This window comes from Pyrus communis, chromosome 8 (genome assembly GCF_963583255.1).
Source record: "Pyrus communis chromosome 8, drPyrComm1.1, whole genome shotgun sequence".
Lineage (NCBI taxonomy): Eukaryota > Viridiplantae > Streptophyta > Magnoliopsida > Rosales > Rosaceae > Pyrus > Pyrus communis.
The window spans coordinates 1063162-1077933 of record NC_084810.1 but is presented as its reverse complement, the minus strand read 5'-3'; the positions used below and the strand labels follow the sequence as shown (position 1 = coordinate 1077933).

The 14772-nt window shown below is 37.7% G+C and overlaps 2 protein-coding genes across 2 annotated transcripts; one reads left to right on the top strand and one right to left on the bottom strand.

Moving 5' to 3' along the window:
* Positions 1 to 1439: 1439 nt before the first annotated feature.
* Positions 1440 to 4670, bottom strand: LOC137742604 (zinc finger CCCH domain-containing protein 32). The gene is made up of 7 exons (XM_068482513.1): positions 4328 to 4670; positions 4036 to 4178; positions 3518 to 3580; positions 3237 to 3356; positions 2824 to 3114; positions 2431 to 2748; positions 1440 to 2092 (listed from the first exon to the last, which is right to left on the bottom strand). The coding sequence occupies exons 1-7, from the start codon at positions 4407 to 4409 to the stop codon at positions 1691 to 1693; spliced, it is 1419 nt and encodes a 472-aa protein (XP_068338614.1). The 5' UTR covers positions 4410 to 4670; the 3' UTR covers positions 1440 to 1690.
* Positions 4671 to 9774: 5104 nt separating this feature from the next.
* LOC137743277 (peptide chain release factor APG3, chloroplastic-like) lies at positions 9775 to 14233 on the top strand. The gene is made up of 15 exons (XM_068483147.1): positions 9775 to 10013; positions 10196 to 10252; positions 10732 to 10812; positions 10891 to 10948; positions 11043 to 11146; positions 11280 to 11331; positions 11518 to 11567; positions 11853 to 11918; positions 11994 to 12158; positions 12261 to 12333; positions 12572 to 12704; positions 12916 to 12973; positions 13149 to 13196; positions 13406 to 13489; positions 13625 to 14233. Exons 1-15 carry the CDS (start codon positions 9864 to 9866, stop codon positions 13694 to 13696), a joined length of 1251 nt encoding a protein of 416 aa, XP_068339248.1. The 5' UTR covers positions 9775 to 9863; the 3' UTR covers positions 13697 to 14233.
* Positions 14234 to 14772: the final 539 nt, after the last annotated feature.

The window sequence follows — 14772 nt, the reverse complement described above, 5'->3', positions numbered from 1 at the left end:
AATAATGAATTATTAATTTATCAATTACTTAATTTTCCACTAAATTAATAGATTCCTTTGGTCCAAAACTATTAATTTAGGAAATCATCATTTGACACTATAAAAATCTAATTGTGCACGGTGCACTCCTCATGAGAACATTTTTTTTTTCTAAATATATAAAATTTGGACTGCACAATTAAAATTTTGAGTGTCAATAATAATTTCTTTAATTTATAGATGTTTAACTGTATTCCATAAGGAATGTATACCCATATCACATAATCTCGTCCATTACAATTTCATCCATCTGTATTATAACACGGAAATTGATTATAATGCGTAACTGCACCATATAGAGGATTATATAAATGAATTACCTCGGCAACACATGCTTGTATTAAATTTGCTTGTACATATATTTGTGGTACTCAGTGCTCTCGATGTGACGTTGTTGGACTCATGATGGCCTTGGATTGAGTTGATCGGTTGGCAATGATAACCCCATCAATTCTTTTTCTTTTGTGTTTGCTGGATGATCGGTAGGTGGTGAACAACATTTAAAGATTAGTCGTACTCGGTCAAAATTCAAAGGCACGGTAAACTGTTACTATGATGTTTCGCGTTAATGATACAACGTTACGTTAGTAAAAACTTATAATCTGTACAAATCGATAAAGAGAAATGTATTTGTGTCATAGAAATCTTTCTCTAGAAAATCGATCGTCAAGTTAAATTCTCTTTCTTTGTGAACAGTTGGCAATTGGTCCAATCCATATGCTGCTTCAACATTGCTACAGATGGCAGGGGAAAGAGAAGAATTGGAGTGCCCTGTTCCGCTGGGTGCACTTAATAATTCCAGTTTATTCCTTGCTTTAATTTGTTTTTTTAGGCGCAAACATGACATCAAATCACGAGTGACTAAGTGAACGGAGAGATTCTTGCATACATTCGGAGATATATATCATTGGAGGGATTCAATGGCTTGCAACTTAACGTAGCATCCTCTCTTCCCTTCTGGCATAGGGCATGAGAATGAGTTTACCGTCGTATGACTGACCGACGATTATTAACGGTTCGGGACATTATAGCACGTGTTGCCTGGGGCGTAAGGGGTGGAGAATGATAACTTGACATCATCCTCACCTTCCTCCGGCTTATCAATCCCCTACCTAGTAAATTCCGAAAATGCATCGTTGAAAGAGCTGGGCCATTAGGTAGCATGAAGCACGTCTACTCATACGTACGCACTTACAAGCGCTTTTCTTATAAACGCTCTGAAATTTGTAATAACGATCCAAGTGTTTCTTAAAAAAAGCACCTGGAAGCGTAGTCAGAAGCACTTTTGGCTGTCAAAAAGCGGTCCTCATCAAACATTATGAAATAGAGTAAAAATTGCAGGCATAGTTTATAATTGTAATCACTTGAAGTTGGAAGAGATGAAAAGAAGACATGGGAAATTTCGATACTGCAGCTTTATTTGGAATTTATATTGGATTCCTGTAATATCGAATTGACACAAGCATCAACAGTGTGTGTGCCTTTCCTACTAGTGTGGGATAAACAGATTTGGGTTGAAAGACCGAAATATGACACCCTTTGCACAATTGACCCGATTATACATTTACCGACGACGTCTATATAAACAGAAAGAGCCTTGGTGAAACCGCGATCCTGGAGATAATGAACAAGCTGACTTTGGGTATTACGTTTAACTTGATCGACGAAGCTCGCCAACTGGTCTCGTGCTTCTGCTATTGCTTAAAGGGGATGAAGTCTGAGTGGACAGTTGCACATCAGACAGTGAAACAGAACCGCTCTGAGAAAAAATCAATCCAACTGAACTACTTGAGGCGTTCCCGGAAGAGGGCACTCTAGCTGAGTAAGTATCCATTTTGGAAGCTGAAAGTAATTCAGGCCGAAGATCTGATGATGACGATGATGGAGCCAGGGTGGCCAGCAGAGACCCAACCGGATATGGAGCAACAGGCATATCAACGAGAGATGAAACTGAGGGGTTGTACCTCATGTTCTGCACTGGATGATCGAATTTGCATGTAGATCCAAACTTGCACTGACCATTTTGCAGGTAGAATGTACACGGTTGCACTCCCTGTCCAAATAAAAGCACATTAATTTTCTCCATAGAATATGATATCGTTAACAAATTACTGAAAAACATGTTTACACAATCTATATCAGCCTTTTCTTTGCTACCTACTTTTGTATTTCATTTGGTTGTACAAAGGAGGTCGACCAGGTATACTTTTAGATGTGATAGTAGCATCCCACAATCCCCTTTAGGAAAAGATTACTGTTTAACGGAGTAAAAGAAAAATATTGGGTCTACCAAATTGGATAACCAGGCGAGTATGAACTCAATAATTTCTAACAGCGGAATTTAGAAAAATTAAAGATTCATCAAGATGAATATAAAACAACTTTGCATACCGGACGGAGTGGGAGACCCATCGGGCTAAGGAGACAAGTTATCCTTGGTACAGTTCGATCCCGAGGATGATGATACCTACAAGATGCTCCATATTTACAGTCCCCAGTTTTCAGATAGTACTGGCATTCAAGTTCGCCAGGCCTCTCTGGGAAAACTTGTTCACTCGGGTTGCTGCTAGAAGGACCAATAGAAGAGGGTATGGAGGTATAAGGTCTTGCAAGTCCGTGTGTTGGAGAAGACAGCTGTGTTACTCCATATAAAGAAGTTGCTCCAACTGTGTGTTGAGCTCCAGGTGATAGTACAGGACTAAGAGGTGCCTGCACCAAGTAAAGCAACAACTTATTAGCAAGGAATTTCAATCATATATCAACCTAAACATGTTTTTATCGTACCGAATAAGGACTCCAACCCTGAATAGGAACAACTCCTGGTTGAATTAAGACAGGACCGTACGCCCCTTGCACATATGATCCAGGTAATAGTGGAGGCCTAGCCACCCTCAAACTGGTGGATGCCCCCCCATACTGTTCTGCCAAAGCAACAGAAGGAGACTGCACCGGTGGATAAAATTGAGGTGCAGAAGCCGGTATTGCTGTTCCAGCAGGCTGCGGGTGATGGAATTTACAGGTTATGCCAAATTTGCATTGCCCCGTTTTCAAATAGTAGGAGCATTCATTCTCACCCTGTTATGAAAAGATAAAAAACTGTGAGCCACTAGCTACACAAATTTCTCAAAAGTCTACACACCCTTATGTGGATGAGAGAGGCAGAGAGACAGAGAGACAGACAGAGAGGAAATTCAAACCGGTCGTAATGGGTATCCATAGATATTTAGGGGAGCTCGGCTTAAGGATCCAGCTCCATGTTTTGGATGGTGGAACTTGCAGGATGCGCCAAATTTACAGGTCGCAGTCTTTAAATAATACTGCATATCAGGCAAACAAATGTCACAATGACATATGAAGTTCAAAGCTCAAATAAATAAATTGACAACAGAACCAAGTTGCAGTAAAGTTTCCAGATCTAGATTCTCATTATCAGGCAGGAAATTCACATTTTACAACAGAGTAGAAAACTACTGCATACCTGACATATAGGTTCCCCCGCTCTCTCTGGGTAGTCCCCCGTAGCTCTTACAGCTGCCACGACCTATGTGCAGCATCAAACCGAAGTCATAAACAAAGGATAACAAAATTAACAATCAAAGACAATTTCAGTTAACCAGTAAAATCCAAGCAGTTGTATGTCACTAAGACAACATTGCCCACTCCACCGAGCCCAAAACACAAATATTAGGCCTAATATTTTCATCGAATATAGACTCGTTTAACTAGGTCGAATAAAAGCGCGAAAAACATATCATTCCAAAAAAAGTTCCCATTTCTTTTCCCCAGCTTTCCCAGGAAACAAACAATCATCTAGTTTCAGGTAAAGGGACAAAAACTACCTCCACAAAACACTCAAACTTACGAAATATGTCCTTTTGCAGTCACCTATCACTGAAAGCTTAAGTACTAGTTTACATATCAAAACCCACAATTAAGCAGTCTTGACAAAGCTCATTAACTGGTTGCAATGAAATTTAACAACGAACAAGGACTTACAGCGGCACGATCACGAGGATGATTGTACCGGCACCGACCACCATATCCACAGAACCCGGTTCGCATGTAGTAAACACAATTGGGCACGGCGGGTCGCTCCGGGTACGATTCGCTGCTCGTCAACCCCAAATGCCACATTTGCTCTACAATTTACCCCCAAATCAGAACAAAACCCCAATCACACCCCCACATTACCAAACCAAACCCAAAACCCTAGAAACCCCATTTACAAATTAGCCCAAATCGAGCTCAAACGAAACGAAATTGAAACGCCGAGAAAGTAAAGGAGTACCTTCGAGGCCGGTCTCACCGGCGGCGGGGCTCCATTCCTGGTTCGACCCGTTTCTGGCGGGGCTTCGTCCGTACAAGTCCATCACAAAACGACGAGTGTTGGGTTTCTGTACACCTGCAGCAACTGTGGGGAATAGGAGAAGGAGGAAAGGGAGAGCTGTACAGGAATCCCACCGCCCTTCTAGAGAGGCCTAGAAGGATCGGAGAAGCTCGATCGAGTTGAAGAGTGTGAGGGAAGGAGGAGAGAGAGAGCGGCGACGGTTTCTTCACAGTGATGGAGAAGCTTAATTGCTTTCTCTCTAAAAGAGACCGTCGTACGGTCTAGTATTTTGCCCTTTTTGGCTTCACACTCAGTCACGCACCAAAACGCTCTCTCTCTCTCTCTCTCTCTCTCTCTCTCTCTCTCTGCCCTTTTTCTTCTCTCTCTCTCTCTTCCTATTTGGTTTTTTATGGAAATTTTTTGGGTTCCTTTGAGAAAGGACTTACCTACGTTGAGTTCGTCATTATGATAATATTCTACCGGTAAAGTACAAAAATTACCTTACTTATTGGTGTCACGACACTTTCATACTTCATCTCTTAAAATTGATAATGTCATACCTCATCTTACGAATTTGTGCCAATGTCAGACCTCCGTCAGTTTTTCTGTTAAATACTGACGTGGCCATAAACGAGACCCATTTTTATTAAAAAAATTAAATATTAAAAAATTATAAACAATAAACAATAAACCAAAAAACACCCATCAACTCATGTCCCCCCTCCCCCAAAAACCCAGATCCCCTTCTCTGAGTTCTCCCCCACCTAACCCTCTATCCTTTCTCCTCTATCTCTCGCCTCTCTCTCTTCTCTCTCCCTGCAACCTGCATCTCTAAAATCCCAAAACCCATAAACCATTCCCACCCGAGTCATCACTGCCGGCGAGTTCTCAATCCTCTGAGCCGACGATCGCCAATTAACCCTAGACCTTTCCCCGCCACACTTGCTGGCCACACTTGCTGGCGTCGAAGCTCTCCTTCTGGCACCACAGGTGCTTCTGGTTCCCCTACTTCAAATACCACGACAAGTTGAAATTGTGCAGAGGCTTCGCCTTCTCATAACCCAGCGCCATGGACTTCACCTCCACTCTCTCCTCCTCATCTGACCCACCTATATACACCATTTATCAGAAACTCAAACCAAAGAGAGACACTCTCATATCACAACTCTCTCTTTGTTTCTCGCGCCTCCTCTGATTTTCTAGGAAAATCTCGGTATTTTATGGGAAAAACGGAGAGTTTTTCTATTGGGATTGTTGTTGTTGTTATTGTTTTGTTTTTCTCTTGCAAATCACCTGAGGGGCAGACGCTGGGGGCGAGGAGGAAAAGGGAATGTTGTTGTGGAGGTTGTGGCTAGAGTTAGGGTTTAGGGGCAATTGAGGGTCGTGGCTGTCATCGTTGAAGTCAACGACAGAGGTAGGGTTGTCGTTGGAGGGATCGGAGAGGAAGGTTAGGGGGACGGGTGGGAAGGATTTATGGGTTAAGGGGATCTGGTTTCTTTTTTTTTTAATTTTTAATATTTAATTAATTTTTTTAATATTTAATTAAATTTTTAATAAAAATGGGTCCCTTTTTGCCACGTCAGCATTTAACAGAAAAGTAACAAAAAAACTAACGGAGGTCTGATATTGGCACAAATTCGTAAGATGAGGTATGTCATTGTCAATTTTAAAAGATGAGATATGAAAGTGCCGTGACACCAATAGTTGAGGTAGTTTTTTTTACTTTACCCTATTCTAAATTAATATCGCAATTTTATTTACAAAATATCATTCAGTATTTTGTGGTTAGTGTATTACACCTTTACTCATGCGATATGAGTTTGAAATTCTCATATTTTAAAATTATTGTAATAACTTTGAGCCATCAACCTCACTTTAATAATAATATTTGTTTGAAAGAAAAAGATTATACATGACATTGAATCATTAGCCTAAATTCTAAGGTGGTATTTTCAAGTGGTGCATGTATGTGATATTCGGTCCTGAATTTTAGTGATTTATTTTATTTTTGAAGTATTTCGAAGATTTAACTAAAATTAGTCGTTAAATTATCTAGTTTAGACAAAAGTGAAGTTAGGTGTATTTTGCTTATTTCAAAATTTACTAGATTTTTTTGGTCATATCTTCAGTTGGTTAGATAGAGCTCGACCTCACGAGTGCGTAGACGAAAATTGTTCGATAAACGGTGCCTTAACGAAGAAATTACGTATTTTCAACTTTTGTCTTTTCAAACTATGATTGAACTTTTAATCATATATGTTGTATTATTGTCACGCATATGAGCTTTCAGCTTATTATAGTTTTTGCTTTGTTTGTTGTGTTATTCTCAATATGTAGGGTTGTTTTGCAAAGTACCACGTAGCACTATGATTGTACTTTCAATCATACATGTTGCATTATTGTCACACATATGAGCTTTCAGCTTTTTGAGCTTTTGCTTTGTTTGTTGTGTTATTCTCAATATGTAGGGTTGTTGTGCAGAGTACCATGTAGCGATTAGAGAAAGATTTCAAGAGCAAGAATTGTTGTCCATCATTGTAAATTATTTTCGTTGAAGCTCTGATGTATATTGTATGTTTTGAGTCTCAGTCGGGCGTGACAATGTAAGTCATTTTCGTCATATTTACATTCAAGTCTCTTGGTTGTATTCACATTATCAATAAGTATATTGACACATTATCTATAATTTTTTAATTTAAGCATTGGATCAATAGTATTTATGTCCACTTTTAAGAGAGATGTCTAATGTTTGTTCAAATTTTCATTAATGATGATTTTTATATCTGAATATGACTGCCGCAATGCCTTTAGGAAAGGGACCCCTCTTTATTTTTTTTTAAATGGGAATTAGTTGTGCTGCCTACATCACATCGAATTTCAACGATCCGAACTGTTTATTTGTCAAGTTGTATCTCATAGATGATTTTTGCAAATATTAGCCAAATCAGAAATATTTGAGGTATCTAATTAAGTTTAAAGAAATTGACCAACATTATTATGTTTTGAGAAACATTGAAATTTCATTGTGGCAATTAAATGGCCAAATGGATTCGAATTAGTGAAATTTTGCAAAGATGATATTTCGAGACTTACAAAATAGAGAATTCAGATTGTTGAAGTTCGATGTGAAGTGAGTCCCAAAACTAATTCCCATTTAAAAAAAAAATAAATGAGAATCTATTCTCTTAAAGGGTTTGATGGTTAGCATATGTATAACTTATGGTCAATATTGTATATCTAAATTTTCATCCTCACATGTTGTATTAAAATATCAACACAACCAACAACTAAGATTCATGTAAATAGTCAATATAGCAACCAACGATATATATATTTTTTTTTTTAACAAACAATATATTTATTACCATTAAATGAGCATACAAGACACGCTGCCGGGCTAAACCAAAATTTTCTATTCCATAAGAGACCTCGACAGAGTTTCCGTACCGGCTAATACAAGGAGCACCGGAAAGAGAGATTTGCTTGGGAACCGTCGATGGTGTTTCGAAATTACGAAGCAGCCCTTGGAGATTCAGACATGGAATGCGACAAAAGTGAGCTTCGATGCCGCATTGTATGGAGGGATGAAACTGTCATTTTGATAGTTGGGGTGAAAGAGGCTTCCGATTGGCTGTTTCTTTCTGTTCGGAGCCCTGCACGAAAGAAACCACTTTGCACTGTACGGCGTGTGGTCCGGGAGTTTAGATTTATTTCCAAAATTAAATTGGCGCAAACAAAAAAACCAAAATTGGTGCTAGAAATGGCATCCGGATCCAAATTGTGAGAATTATAGGAATACTCACATCTTAACCATTCATCATGCATCGTACAGTCATAAATCATTTGATTTTTTTATATTTAAAATTAAACATAAATAGTACCTGACGAAAACTAGCCGCACAATGTACGATGAACGACTATGATGTGGGAATCCTACAAATAGGATCCTTTTTCCTAAAAATGTAGTTTAAAAAGACTCAATTGATCACATTTAAAGTATGAGGGACGTTGACAAACGATAAAATAATAAGAAAACTAATGAAAATGATTTAAAAACTTTGAGTTTGAACGATAAAGACAAAATAAACAATAAAATGAATAGTACCATGATTGACTTTTTAGTGTAAAAATATGATTTTTTTTTTTTTTTGTTAAAGTGAACAATACTAGGAGTTTTTCGTTAAAGTTTCCTAAAATAATTTATATTAAATTGAAGTAATTAATTTAAATTATGAGAAAACTTTACTCGAACTAGAGTGTAACACCATGCAGTGCACATGTTGATTTCTTTTTTGTTGGCAGATATGAGTACACATTACATTTACCCAACTAGATTTTAATAAAACTAGGCGGCTCTATGGTTGGGGCATATTCCAGACTTATATTATGTATCGTTTTGAGTTCGATTGTTGATGCTAATGAATTATACGATGGTGGTCATAAAGAGGCTAAAATATTTATGTGAATCTTTATTGTCACCATAAAAGTGGATTGTCGTGATGAAGCTACCAACTTAAAAAAAAAAAAAAAAAAACTGAAGATAATTTGGTTGCATTGAAAAGGAAAATGTTTTATCAAGTGGCTATCTACCACAATGGTTGAAATGAGTGTTGCCTTTACATCACGACATGAATCTCATCGACTCTGTAATCAAACAAATCTACCGTCTGACAAAAAAAAAAAAATTTATTGTGTTTGTAAACGAAAATGCTTTGGTTCAAATCTTGGCACCAAATTTTTTTCCACTGTATAGTATTTTCGCATGCATGTTATATTTTGGTTGTTGGATATAAAGGAAGAACTAATTATTTAATTAAGTTTTGATGTATAAATTTAGTAAGTACTTTTGTAAATCTTACCATATTTGTTCATACCTTTATGGTGATAGCAATGAATATGTTAAAATATAAATGTTAAACACTAATTTAATGGCTGACGTGACGTTAGATTTTTTTCTTTTTTCAGCTCATATATATTTTTAAAATAATTCAATTAAACTAAAATTTTAAGATTTATAATTAGTATATTAATATGACCTACACGATACAATAATCACAAAAATAATTAACATATGTCAATGGTTGAAGCTTCTACCTACCCTACATGATCCTTTTCAGATTTTTTTCATGAGAATCATAAGGATCCGTGAATCGTATATCATGCGGTTAATTTTTATCAAATATTGTTTATGTTTAATTTTAAATAAAAATATTTAAAATAATTTATGATCGCACAATATACGATGAACGGACACGATTCATGAATTTCTAAAATCATCGTAAAAAAATCAGACAAGAATCCAAATTTTCTTCTTGCATTCAAATTTGATTGCGTCGCATTCCACTTAAAAGTGTTTTACTTGCAATCACCACCTTTAATTCCGTTTGTGTGGGATACGATATCCAAGTTCCCAAACAGGACCCGTAAGCGGGACTTTATCCGTTCCAAACGCCACATATCGGTTTAGGCGCGTTTTTCCTTCCGACCTGCAACTCCCATGGCTGCAATGAGTGGCCTCACTACGAACTCCACTCCTTCTCGATTACTCGCATTTCCAGCACGACGCCGTTTCCACGACCACTCGTCGTCGAGCTCCGTGTTCGTCAGTAAACCTCCTCCCAGAGCTCCTAGACTCGTTTGCATGGCGGTTCGTACATCCACCCCCAGAACAATAACAATGCTTCCCAATTAGAAACATTGAAATTGGAAATTTACAGATTTCGAAATTGGGGTTTTGTTATTTTTTGAAGGGAAAAGTTTTCCCGAGAAACAAACAGGTGTTATGTGATTGGATTCTCATTTTCTGATGTTTTTTTCGTGGAATTGCAGGAACCCTATTTGATTACAAAGCTGGACTCCGCCGAGAAGACGTGGAAAGATTTATCAGTACGTTTCGTACTCTGATTGAATGTTTTGGGTTGATGGTTTTGATTTTTCCCTCTGTGTGTGTGATACTGTGTAGTTTTTTATGGTCTGGGGTTTTAGGTTTTTTTTTTGATCCATAGGGTTTTAGGTTTAGGGTTTAGGGATTTATATGGTAGAGAATTTGAATGATTTCGGAAGATTGGGAATGTATAATTTTGGTGATTAAAATTTTGATGGTAGTGATTGCAATTGAAGGCCCATTGCAGAGATAATGACTTGCAAATTGCCTTAACCGAATTTGAATTTTATGTTTCAAATTCTACAAGAAAACAGATAAAGGGGAAAAAAGGGGCATGAATTGGGTCTAATTGGTTTCATGCAGATCTTAGCCGCCTGCGTATCACTGTATAGATTCGTGTACTGTGGTTCTACATGGTTTATTATTGCAGTTGTTTTCTTTGGATTTGAGTATCCTCATGAAGAAGCGGAAACGAATGTAGGTCAAGCTGGCTGATCCAGATGTCGTGTCAAATCCCAGTGAATACCAGAAGCTTGCGCAGTCTGTGGCAGAGCTTGATGAGGTGCTGAAGTTTATCTTTGCCGCTTATTTCATTTCAGATTTTAACTGACTGTGTTTTGCCTTTGTTTTCAATGTACAGGTTGTGACAATCTATAGGGATTTCAAGGACTGCGAGAAGCAGTTAGAAGAGACTAAAGGTCTATGTAACTGTATGCCTATATAAAACATTTCTTTTGAAAAATTTGGAGCTATTTGCTAACGTTCACTTTGATATTTATATTGATACATCAGCTTTAGCAAAAGAAGCTGGCAGTGATGAGGATATGGCAGAGATGATATCTTTTGAAGTTGAATCTTTATCCAATCAAATCAAAGAACTGGAAGCGAAGCTCAAGGTATTTTTACATGCGATTGATCGATTTGGCATTCTGAACTACTTTGACCGAATATTGTTGTTTCAATTTTTTAATGTTTTCCTTTCCATAGTTGGAATATCAATTGGGATAATGTTCCATTTTATATTAACAGATGCTACTCCTTCCTAGTGACCCTCTTGATGCAAGAAATATAATGCTTGAAGGTAATCTCATAGTTTCCCTTTAAATAAATTGTTCTGTTAGATTGCTTGAGAACCACATATGGATGTTTAGCAATGTAAAATGCTCTCTCGAGGCTCCTTTTTAGGAAGAGATGATGGAACATCATATATCCGAACCAGATTTGACTGAAACTGTTCCTCATACATACGTATTCTCTTTTTCTGCAGTAAGGGCTGGTACTGGTGGTGATGAAGCTGGAATCTGGGCAGGTGATCTTGTAGGTATATGTTTCTCTTGTCATTTAAATTCTATACAATATGTTGACATTACTTTTTATTTGCACGGGCACATCAAAAGTCTCTGTTATTGATGTGGCCGTGCACTCTTTCTTCTTCTTTATGTTTTATTTTTCAATGATAGGCCTCATTGGAAAAAAAATGATTATTCTTGTGGAATGTGGTATGAATTCCTTCTTCTCAAGTTGCTTCCAAGCATATCTTAAAGCTTCTACATTTTCTTTTCCTTTTCTGTTTTTTTTTTTTTTTTTTTTTTTGGTACCAAGGTTCGTATGTATGAGAAGTACTGTGAGAGGAATAATTGGAGGTTCAGCACAGTCTCAAGCTCAGAGGTATGTTTCACTGACATTTTTAGAGGTATATCCTGTTTCGGTTGACATACTGACAGAGCTCTTGCATTATTTTAGGCTGAAAGAGGAGGATACAAGGCCTATGTGATGGAAGTCAAAGGAAAACGTGTATACAGCAAATTAAAATATGAATCTGGTGTTCATCGGGTTCAACGTGTTCCTCATACAGAAACACAGGGTCGCGTGCATACTTCCACTGCGACTGTTGCAATCATGCCAGAGGTAGCTTTTATTTTACTTTTCACTGTAATCTTTTATGTACTCTTTATGATCAAACATTTCTGATTCATTGACTTATTGTGCTTGTTCTGTGCCTTACTATAGGCGGATGAAGTTGAGGTGGTTATCGACCCAAAAGATATTGAACTGACAACAGCAAGGTCTGGGGGAGCTGGAGGTATTGATATGCAAAGAGTATTATTTTCTTAATGGGAACTGTTATTAGCACTCCAAAAATCTCTTTCTACACTCCTCACAAGTGTATTTTTCTTTCTAATTATAGAAAGTTTGGAGTGCCAAATGAGATTTTTGGAGTGCTAATAACAATTCCCTTCTTAATTAACTTGATTTTGCATCTCACTCTTCAGAACGGGATTTCTTATGTGAGTTAAGCCTCATGCATGATTATCATGCAGGGCAAAATGTCAACAAGGTGGAGACAGCTGTTGATCTTGTCCATAAACCAACGGGCATCCGCATCTTTTGTAGTGAAGAAAGGTCTCAACTTCAGAACAAGCATCGTGCATTTCAGTTGCTGCGGGCGAAATTGTGAGTACTGGTTTCTGTGTTTTAAATGTCCTCGTATTCTTTATTTGTGAGGCACATTAACTGTTCCCTTTTATGAAACATTTGGGATTTTGCATAATAGTTTCGTCATAGCTTGACATATGCATGGAATGCAGTCAACGCCATTCACACATAATACCTCTTGTTTCCACACTTTTTCCTTGGTCCATGATGATCAATGGCACTGGTACAGGTATAAGATAAAATTGAGAGAGCAGCAGGAGTTGATTAGGAATCAGCGGAAATCGCAGGTATTTTTTAGCTTAGAGTATAGTTACGAGGCACGTAAGACTGCAACATCTCTGTTGTAAACCTTTGCCATCACATATATGCTGTTCTTTGATATTAGGGTATGCAATGGGAGCGCTAGATTATGGTTTTAGGCACAGGACTAAACCATGTGATGTTTGTATTCTGAAAATGCAGGTTGGTACTGGTTCTCGTGCAGAAAAGATTCGGACATACAACTTTAAGGTATTGTTAATGAGTGATTTACTGAACTATCCAGTTCAAAAGCTATAGCTATTAGGTGCAGAGGTCCCGATAGGTCTATAAAGCTAAAATAACTTATACAAACCAGTAACCAATGCGAGACTTGTGTTCAACAATTTTGTCTGTGAGATTTCTTGCATAAGATTGGTTATGTTTCGGGAAGTTCACTTCTTTGGTTTATTGAATATCAGGACAATAGAGTGACCGACCATCGGTTAAAGACAAACTATGAGCTCACCTCTTTTCTTGGTGGCGATATAGATAACGCAATTCAGGTATTTTTCCACAGTCAAGCTCTTTAAAGACATGTCCTCCCTTTCTCTTAATAAATATTATGGTTATACAGTATTTGTTAAAAAGGGTTCACCAATACGATTGCGGTGCAACTGATATTCCTACCCTTCTTGCAGGCTTGTGTTTCCTTAGAACAGCAAGAACTGCTGGAAGAACTCGCTGAATCTGTAGGAGCGCCCGCTGGCTAATTTCTAGCTTGTTTTGCGGCAATCTTGTTTGAAGATTTACAGAGTCGGATCAGATAGTAAGGAAGCCTTTGCCGGAAAAAATTGTTCAAAAACGGGGCAATCTTTTCGTATGTTGTATGTCGAGACGCAATCACAGGCACATGAATTTTTCGTTGAATTTGTTGTTGACAGGTTAAATAGCTGAGTTATGTAATTTTTGTACTCCATTTTATTTATGTAAAGATAGGAGAATCGTGTAGCGAATAGGTGGGTGCATTGTCCTTCTGAACTCGGATGCAAGTACGTGGGAAACTGCTTTATCGAACTCGGGTGCAAAGAGGCATGCACACTACCTTATCGAACTCAAGTACAAGTAGGTGGAAACATTGTACTATCGAATTCGGGTGCAAATAAGTGGGCACACTGCTTTATCGAACTCAAGTGTCATTAAGTGGACACACGACCCTATCGAACTTAGGTGCAAATAGGCGGGCAAATTGCTCTATCGCACTCAATTGCAAATAAGCGTGCACATAGTCGCGTCCAATTGTATTAGTCCAAAAAGCAATTGAACAGTGTGTTTGAAAGTGCTTTTAAAACGGGTTTGTTTGCGAGTGTTTTCAAAATAATTGAAAGCGTTTTTAGTAAAAATATTTTTGGATTCTATAAACCATTTAAAAGTGCTTCATGCAAGAAGCATATAATTGGTGCTTCTTGCAGGAAGCACTTTAAAGTGTTTTTTTAGGATTTACTTGTATTTTTACTAAGGATTGGTTCCAAAATAATTTCATCAAACGCACTTTCAGTCATTTTAAAAGCACTTTCAAATAAGGCTTTTAAAACCAATCCTAATACAAGTGAACCCTGAAAAAGTGTTGATGCAAAATGCACTTCAAATCAAAACCCAATCACACTTCTACTGAAGGAAAGGGATCCTCTATGAATCCCTTTCCACCTAATCCACCAAGTATGTGATCCGGACAGTTGAAATTTGATTCAACAGCTACAAACAGAGGGCCTTTAAAAGTTATAACAACTGTAATTGTTTGATCAAATTTCAATGGTCCGGATCCCGAACTTGGTGGATTAGGTGGAAA

Excerpts from the sequence above, each read along its gene's own strand:
- LOC137742604 (XM_068482513.1), bottom strand. The coding sequence starts at position 4,409 with ATGGACTTGTACGGACGAAGCCCCGCCAGAAACGGGTCGAACCAGGAA. Across the intron at positions 3,357-3,517 it reads CGGGGGAACCTATATGTCAG|TATTATTTAAAGACTGCGAC; the intron begins GTATGCAGTAGT and ends CCTGATATGCAG. Across the intron at positions 2,749-2,823 it reads AGGGTTGGAGTCCTTATTCG|GCACCTCTTAGTCCTGTACT; the intron begins GTACGATAAAAA and ends TACTTGGTGCAG.
- LOC137743277 (XM_068483147.1), top strand. The coding sequence starts at position 9,864 with ATGGCTGCAATGAGTGGCCTCACTACGAACTCCACTCCTTCTCGATTA. Across the intron at positions 11,568-11,852 it reads GAATCTGGGCAGGTGATCTT|GTTCGTATGTATGAGAAGTA; the intron begins GTAGGTATATGT and ends TTTGGTACCAAG. Across the intron at positions 12,974-13,148 it reads GGAATCAGCGGAAATCGCAG|GTTGGTACTGGTTCTCGTGC; the intron begins GTATTTTTTAGC and ends CTGAAAATGCAG.